Here is a 9,286-nt window from a genome sequence, read left to right as displayed (position 1 = left end):
TCAGAAACAGCCCTGCTTTGTGGTCATTTGCCTTCGGTTAATCTATGCATGCTCTTTCTGCTTTAGAAATGACACTGCTGCCATCTTGTGCCCAGTCAATAGATGCGCATGCGCATTGATTGAAAAGAATATGCTCATTTGGATATCGGTATTGACAAGTAATTTGTTTCGTTGAAATCACATGTTGTTTATTACACCTGCGATTTTATTGAATACTCTCTTTTAAACGTATTTATTAAAATAAACATACATACAAACCTTCTAATTTTCACATTTGACTGAACTTTCTGTACAGTGCACATTGTGTTGCAGTTGATGGCCTGTACCATTCTGTGATCAAATGAGTGCACGGGTGGCATTACTGCTTGTAAGAAGGTGTCCGAAAGTTGAAACGTACTCAAACATAAAATGTTGTTGTTCTTTTTTTTTACATAAAATATATAAAATGATTATAAACACTCCTATGGTCCAATTACTCAGCAATCTAAGAGACTACGCTTGGCAGAGTGGTACATTCCGAGCTGTAACAAACGCCGGGGTGTTGAGGTTGAGGAACAGCGGGGTCTGAATGCAGCTTCACCCAAGATAAACATGGCTACAGGGGAGCAAGATGAAGAACGAAGAACCACAGCGGAAGCTCGGAGACTGACCGGGCTTGTGGACGTGTCGAGGACTGAGTACTGTAACAAGCTGCGGGAGTGGATGTGGCACTACTACTGCGGCTATGCGAGTTGGCAGAGCTGGATGTGCGTGTCGGCGCTACCTCTGGCTCCTCCATGGCTTCCCCCGCAGCCTGGCAGCCAAACGGCTAACATCCATCCTCACCCACCAGTCCCAACCTCCGCCGACATCTCCAACTGGTACATGCAGCTCACCAGTCCGCCTCACATACATGCCACCGCGGCTAATCGGCCCGGAAATTCCTCATCAACAACGACCCCTGAAGCGGCTGCAAACCCGGCACAGGCGAATGGAAACCTGGCGCAGCAAGCAGGTACATCAGCGCCTTAGCTCGATGCTAATTAGCTAACTGTCCAGAGGCTAAAGCAGGAAACTGGTGGTCAGATAGACACATGTACACTTAGATATCTACATGCACCCTACTTGTTTACTCCCAGATCTACATGTACACCTCCAGATCTACATGTACACTTAGATATCTACATGCACTCTACATGTTTACTTCCAGATCTACATGTACACTACATGTACACTTCCAGATCTACATGCACCCTACATGTTTACTGCCAGATCTACATGCACCCTACATGTTTACTGCCAGATATACATGTACACTTCCAGATCTACATGTACACTACATGTACACTTCCAGATCTACATGTTTACCTCCAGATCTACATGTACACTTCCAGATCTAACTGTACCCTTACACTCATAGATCTAAATGTGCCTAATCTTATCCTCCCTACACTGGCTGCCTGTTAAGTTTAAAAGCGACAACAAACTACTGCTACTTACCTACAAAACACTAAATGGTTTGCTTTTCTTTCCAGTCTTTTAACACGCTACAATCTGTCACGCTACTTTAGATCTTAAAACTCCGGACTTCTAGTAGTTCATAGAATAGCAAAGTCCACTAAAGGTGGTAGAACGTTCTCACATTTATCTCCTACACTTTGGAACCTTCCTGACAGTGTTCGGGTATCAGACACACTCTCCCAGTTTAAGTGCAGATTAAAGACGTATCTTTTAGCGAGTCCTACACATTACACACATCTCAGATCATAACCTTGTGCTCCAGTACATCTGATCACATGCACATTATCAACTTGTGCTGTTAATATCATGAACAGCAGCTACGCTAATTCGCTAAATCCACTGCTTCTCTTTCTCTCCCCATCCCGAGGCATCCTGAGGTTGCTCCAGCTCCAGTCACGTCCCACCTCATAAGGATTGTGGACCTTTACATAAGTAGATGTCGACCCGGTAAACATCCCGAACCATCTAGAGACGTACCAGCGCCATTTGGATTCCACTTCATGTACTGTTTGGACATTGGACCTCTTTGAGTGTTTAAATGGTCTGGCATGGAGAAGACATGATCACTGGAGTGTGATCATGTTAGTTCTCACTCTCCAGTGTTCTGTATTGTTTTAAAGATTTACCCAAATAGGGATATCAAGGTTTCTTCCTCATAACATCTGAGGGAGTTTTTTCTTGCCACAGTCACCATGGCTGCTCATCAGGGATATAATACATTGTTCACCTTAACTCTTAAATTCTGTACATTGTAAAAAGAGAAATAGAAATAAACATGATTTGACTTGACATGTCCACTTCTAGATCTAAATGTCCACTCCTAAATCTACATGTGCCCTACATGTCCACTCCTAAATCTACATGTGCCCTACATGTCCACTCCTAAATCTACATGTGCCCTACATGTCCACTCCTAAATCTACATGTGCCCTACATGTCCACTCCTAAATCTACACGTATCCCTCAGATGTAAAATAGATGGATGGGAGAAAAATGTTGGACGTTGGTTCTGCAGTCCAGGCATATTTACTAGTTATTATTAAATATGAGATGATAAGCATGATAACGATTATGATAATGAATCAACTTTCATGCTAATAGTTTAATTATGTGGTTTTATAACCTGTTGCAGGTCGAGAGTACACCATCCCCTCACCTTTACACCGATTTCTAGCTGAAATGGTGGATTTCTTCATCCTCTTCTGTGTGAAAGCGACAATAGTTCTCTGGATAATGCACCTAAGTGGAATGAAGTAAGTTTTAGAACAGAGACGCACAGATGATTTTATTCATTTAGTTGTAATCATGTGGCAGTCTGTCGGTTTTAAGGGTTTGAGTTGTACACTCTCTCTCTCTCTCACCTACAACAGGGACATTTCTAAAGTCATCATGCAGTTTGTAGTGGAGGAGATCGATGAGAACACGTCTCTGGAGGACCTGCAGAAGATGATGGTGGTGGCTCTGGTGTACAGGGTTTTAGTTTGTTTCTATGAGGTCAGTGATATGGATTCTCTCTCTATCTCTCTCTCTCTCTCTCTCATTCATTCATTCATTCAAAGGCATGTTCAGCTGCCCTGATTTGGTGACTAGAGCACAAGAGAAGGTTTCGTTAATACTCTTCTTTTCCACCTTCGAGCATTTGATGCCCAACAAAATTTTTGAATCTGCTAGAAGACATACTCGAGTATTTTAGCTGTGTTTTTTTTTTATTTTTAATAATCTCACTGCCTGAGTGAAACCCACCAATCAGAGTTGAAGTGGTCTACCAATGTTGTTGAAAAGTTCACATTGTATGCAGAAACCATGTAGGAATACTAATATATTATATTATATATATTATAGGTTATAATTAAATACACAGCAGCTGTGATAAAGAAGCAGGACAAAGGTGGAGTAATATTATTATTATTATTATTATTATTATTATTACTGATGGTATTAAAAATAACATAATTTGCAGTGGATACTGGGAACAGCAATAAAAGAAAGCAAATGTGCCGTTTTATACCACTGCTTTAACACCCCCCTCCCCAAAGATTTTGCATCCATCCATCCATCCATCACTTCACATTATGGAAAGTTCAGTTTTGAGCTCAGACATTATACACACTTTTCCAGTTCATTGAATTTGAATATATAGTAAATAAATACACTGCAAATTTTCACTTTGTCATCACCAACTTCACATCTTTAACATACCATTTTCTGCCAATAATTCTTCAAAAAGCTTTTTAACAAGTTCATGCGATATTGAAGCAGCTTATATCACTGTTTGCTTGTAATTGACATTTTACACTGATAATTATTAACATTAAATTAAATGGTCAGTTTCAGAGTCCTTATAGGGACTGAGCGAACGATCCTGTATGTGAAAAAATGCATCTAGTTCAAGTCTAATTCTGTGTAAATAGAATGTATAATAGCTAAGCTTAAGAAAATATTGTGGCAGGTAAAAAGTAACACTAAATGTTTTAAATTGTTTAATCACATTTTTTTCTTATATCACATCAGCTTTGTTTTCTTTGACCTTATGTTTTGAGGGGTTATTTTTTTTGTAGTGCACTTACAAAACAAAAAGGTTTACATGTGTGTTCCTCTTTAGAAAGCAAACCAAAATCAACTCGTGTTATTTGTATATCGTATATTGCAACAATGACCGTTGTCCCAATGCAGCTTTACAGAACGATGTGTAAATATAAATTTTTCTGCATCAAACATTCGTCCCTATAAGTTTATCCCAAAGGACCAAACCAGTGGTGACAGAAGCAAGAAAAAACTCCCTCAGATCACACGAGGAGAAACCTTGAGATGCAAATGCATGCTCATCTTGATGACACTGAATGTCCATTCATTATGGTTTTATCATTGTTGAGGTTATCAACTGCTCACTGTTAGAGACTTGAATGCAAAACTGTTTGTGGTAATTGTAATCCAAAGCCACAGCAGCAAACTGTTTGCTACAATTGAGGTCCAGATGAATCAGGGAGGTCCAAAAAGAGGAAAGGGACAAGATCACTGGTAACTCAGGGGAGCATGTGTGTTAAAAGAAGAGAGAGAGAGAGAGGACAGAGGCTGATTGGGAGAGTGAAAACCATGGATTATCAGGTTTCCTAATAATTACCTAATGAAACAGTGAAATACACTGCAGTGATCAGAGGGCAAGTTGGGACTCTGACATAATGCAATGCTATGACTAGCAGGGGTAAAAGAGAGAGCCAGAAGGTAACAAAGATCCTGGAGCTATGGGACATAATTCAGTCAGAGAGATTTCACCAAAACACTATCAAAACTACAATCTCTCCAGATCTGTTCCTTTACATAAGAGAAACCTTTTAACAAAAGACTTTGGCTGAGCAAATATGTTTTCAGCCTGAGACTGTGTCAGAGTCTCAAACACTAACTGGTAATACTAAAGTGTTTTGCAGTATTTTGAGGCCATGTCTACTGTAATACGATTAAGTTCATAGCTTATTGAAAACGCTCTCCGAAGTGGATCATTTTCAAAAACGCCATTTTGCTCATACGCAGTACAGGGACATGGATGAACAACTTTTGGGAAACGATTGAAAACAAAAGTGTTTTTAAACGAAAACACCGTTTTCAATCAATAGAAGTTTAAAACAGAGCACATGCTCGACCCTTACTCTGCTCTTGCTATTTTACAGATTATATGTATTTGGGGAGCAGGAGGAGCCACACCAGGGAAATTCCTGCTTGGGTTACGCGTTGTCACCTGTGACTCTACCATTTTGGTACGGCCCAACCGTGTCCTTGTGGTACCAGCTTCTAACGTCACCTTATCAGCGTGAGTGATGGTTTCGGAAATCTCGTCCATTTTGTCGACAGCATTCTTTTTTTAAGAATGTTGAATTAGCCCGTAGCTTGTTTTTGCTCCCACAGATCCACCGTACGGGCCTTGAATAAGAACCTGTCCATTGCGTTCCTCTTTCCGGTCTTCATCACACTGCTCTTCTTTCAGCACAACCGGACTGTGTATGACATTGTGGCAGGAACCATCGTGGTGCGGCGTCGCGGGGCCAGATGACCCGCGTGAAGAGTGACTCCATGTAAAAGTGTTATTTAAGCCTAAAGGTTATAGCCATTGAAGTCCAGGTTGATTTTATTCAATATATGCTTAATTTATTCAATTGTAAAGTTACAATGTAGTTGCTAAACAACATGTCCGTTTTACATAAGTTGCTGGTAAACATTAGAAAGCACTACAAAATGATATTTAAAAAAAAAAATTATAATACTGTATTAATCTCAAAGCAAAATGATCTTTTTTTGCAAATCCCAGCGATGTTGGGAACCTGGGGTCAGAGTGCAGGGTCAGCAATGTTACAGCGCCCCTGGTGCACAGAGGCTTAAGGGCTTTGCTCAAGGGTCCCAAGAGTGGCAGCTTGGTGATACTGGGTGTCGAACCTCTGAGATACCACCTCTGGGTTGATAGCATGTTTCACACTATTTGGTTTATGGACCCCTGTGCATAAGATTGGTGTTTACTTTTTGAACATCCTTTTCCAAATTTCGACCCCATTAGCTGTTATGATAACCTCCACTCTTCTGGGAAAGATGCTCCACTAGATTTCAGAGTGTGCTCGAGGAGATTTTTTGTTCATTCATCCACAAGGCTGTTAGTATACTCATGTTTGGTGAGGAGGCCTAGGGTGCAGTCAGTGTTTCAATTTATCCCAAAGAGGGTTTTTTTTTCTAGCTGAAAAGATATCTTATTTTGGATATGCGCTTTTTTTCCCCCTTTCTTCCTACTGTTGACTATGACCAGCCTGTAGATCTCCCTCTAAAGTGCTACACAACTAACACTCCGTGGTACTGCCACTATTGCAGTGCATTATTTAGTAATCCATTTTAATTCCTAAATACCAGTGGTGGACGAAATACACAAACCATGTACTTGAGTAAAAGTAGAGATACACTCGGTAAAATATGACTCCAGTAAGTGTCCCTTTAAACTTTCACTTGAGTCAAAGTACTCAAGTATTTATATATAATCAAGCTCGACCCTGATTGGTGGATTGCTGCGTCTTTGACCAGTTAAGTTTTCATCCTTGTAAATAAGAAGGAACAACCGATTTCACTAAATGTAGTTGAGTAAAAAGTCAAATATTTGACTTTGAAGTGTAGTGAAGTTGAAGTAAAAGTCTCCCCGAATGAAAATACTTCAGTAAAGTACAGATACGTGAAAAAAACTACTTAAATACAATAACGAATTACATTTACATTGTTATTGTCCTCCACTGCTGAACACTGATTGGTGCAAGCCTGACAATCTAAAATGGCATCATCTGCCAAAAACGCGTTCTTTAATACTGCTTGAGGAACAAAATGGAAGTTTTATACCAGAATTACACTTTAAGTAAGAAAGAAAGTCCTCTCACACATACTGATGATTCGAACGTGTAATAGATAAAATGTATATTTTACTAAATGTAGTGTATACTGTAGGTTTAACATTGACAATTCATCTGTCTGAGGTGTCTCATAGGAGTCCATTCTCGCTGCAAGGATTTTGTTAGCTAGTTTGTATGAAAAAGAATATCAGCCATGCGTTTTTATCCTGCGTACAGCATCCTTCACTCGCTGCTCCTGTCTGGAATGTTCCAAGCTGTTGTCTGGAGGGTGTAACAGAATCTGAAGCTCAGCACACATAACAGCATTAAAGTGATATTACACGTACTGTATATAAGGACTTTGTATATAAGGATAATGCTCACCAGTGGTTGCTGATTAAAAATTGATCAAATGCTTAATTGCTTATAGTATTGATGCATTGGGTTTTTAATGCACATGTGTGTGTATAAATTGTGTGCTTTATAATGACAATAGAGAATTTCATTAAAGATTTTTTTGTGTGACTGGTTATGGGTTTATGAGTGTATATATATATATATATTTATATTTTTCTTATATATATATATATATATATATATATATATATATATATATATATATATATATATATATATTTATATTTTTTTCCACCTTATTTTGAGAATTTGTATTCATTGTGTATTGCATTCATTATTCTTTTTTTTGTTTACATCACAATTAGCCTTTCTAACAGGGACTGGGATGTCAAACTGGTTATATGTAACCGGCTACATTATAAACAAACACACACAAATCAATTTAGTGTAGCAACTCCACTAACTCAGCAACTCGTCTTAAATGTTTATGTTCTCAGCACTTCTCTGAGCGTCACATTCAGGTCAGATGTTTATAGAGTCCTACTAAATGTGAATATAAAAAAAAAAATACGAGGGTTAATAATAATTGCACCCCCTGTATTTTGTTCCTTTGGTATGAATTCACCAATCAGCCATTAAATTGACATACCACTGAAGTGAATAACACTGATGATCTCTTCATCATGGTACCTGTTAGTGAGATATATTAGGCAGCAAGTGAACATTTTGTCCTGAAAGTTGACGTGTTAGAAGCAGGAGAAATGGGCAAGCTTAAGGATTTGAGTGAGTTTGACGAGGACCAAATTGTGACGTCTAGACGACTGGGTCAGAGCATCTCCAAAAGTGCATCTCTTGTGCGGATGTTCTGGTCTGCAGTGGTCAGTGTTTATCAAAAGTACTCTAAGAAAGGAACAGTGGTGAACCGGCGACAGGGTCACGGGCGGCCGAGGATCATTGATGCACGTGGGAGCGAAGGCTGGTCGTGTGGTCCGATCCAACAGATGGGCTCCTGGTCAGAACTGTTTTGGCATCAAAAGGGGGACCAACAGAATATTGGGCGGGTGGTCATTATATTAAGACTGATCGTTGTAAGCTCTATCACGTTTCATATAGATTTTAGACACAATGAAAACTAAATGTATACAAAGCAACAGGTTTAATTGTTTACTTACTGTACACTTGGTTGGTAATACTGTGTTACCTGGATGATCAGTGACTGTTTGTTCAGTAATATTTGTTCATGAGTCCTTTGTTTATCCTGAGCATTTAAAACCACGTGTGCTTTCTGAGAACAAATTCTCCTAGAAGTGCTTATTATTATTTGGTTTTCTAGCATCTTCTGCGTATTTGACCACATGTTCAACATTCTGATTCTCAAAAACGTAACATCAAATATTAAGAGTCAAAGGGAGTGTAAATATTTGAACAGGATTGCAATTAATTTACCTTCTGGAGAAATATAATACGCTGCTTTCTACATACTGTTTATATACATACTATATAGACAAAAGTCACACCAACCGCTGAACATCAACAGGACCCCAGTGGAGAGAGTGGACATTTTCCATCACCATGCAAGACAGACGAGCCCTCCAGAAGGTGGAGCGTTCAGCTGAACGTACCATCCGCACCGAGATCCCTGCTTGTGAAGGACATCAGCCATTCCAACAGTGGACTCTTTTCTCTGTTGTGTTCAGAGAAGTGCTTTTACTCTTTAAAAGCAAACACAGAGAGAATAAAAAGCAGCTTTTTCCCGCAGGCCATTCAGTGTCTAAACCAGGAGACACCCAGCAACTAGAACTTGGACTTCTCTCTCTCCATCTCACTTCCTTCTCTACACAACTATTTACAGTTATTCACTATTACTTGCACAAGTGGAAAAACTTTAACATTGGACTAGACTAGCACAGACTCACTTCATACCACTTTTAAATTATTTTTTACCAGCACATGGACACTTTCATGGCAATCACACTCATTGGGTCACTTTAATCTGTACTTCTGTCAATATGTGTCATCTGTCAACATCTGTCCATCCATCCCTCCTGTTTAATTCATGTTGTGTATATAAAATATAT

General features: G+C 39.3%; 1 protein-coding gene across 2 annotated transcripts; it reads left to right on the top strand.

Moving 5' to 3' along the window:
- The first annotated feature begins 357 nt into the window (after positions 1-357).
- On the top strand, positions 358-5,764 carry fam8a1a (family with sequence similarity 8 member A1a). Of its 2 annotated transcripts, XR_006923833.1 has the most exons (6): positions 358-994; positions 2,633-2,753; positions 2,871-2,994; positions 3,343-3,388; positions 5,166-5,305; positions 5,401-5,540. XR_006923833.1 is itself a non-coding variant. In XM_046835506.1 (5 exons), exons 1-5 carry the CDS (start codon positions 592-594, stop codon positions 5,543-5,545), a joined length of 933 nt encoding a protein of 310 aa, XP_046691462.1. In that variant the 5' UTR covers positions 453-591; the 3' UTR covers positions 5,546-5,764. The 2 variants fall into 2 exon arrangements, 1 of the variants encoding a protein (XP_046691462.1); XM_046835506.1 differs by lacking the exon at positions 3,343-3,388 and having other exon boundaries at positions 453-994; positions 5,401-5,764.
- The last annotated feature ends 3,522 nt before the right edge of the window (positions 5,765-9,286 follow it).

Source organism: Silurus meridionalis, chromosome 22 (genome assembly GCF_014805685.1).
Source record: "Silurus meridionalis isolate SWU-2019-XX chromosome 22, ASM1480568v1, whole genome shotgun sequence".
Taxonomy (NCBI): Eukaryota; Metazoa; Chordata; class Actinopteri; order Siluriformes; family Siluridae; genus Silurus; species Silurus meridionalis.
The sequence above is the reverse complement of the archived record's forward strand: the minus strand, read 5'-3'. Positions and strand labels throughout refer to the sequence as shown.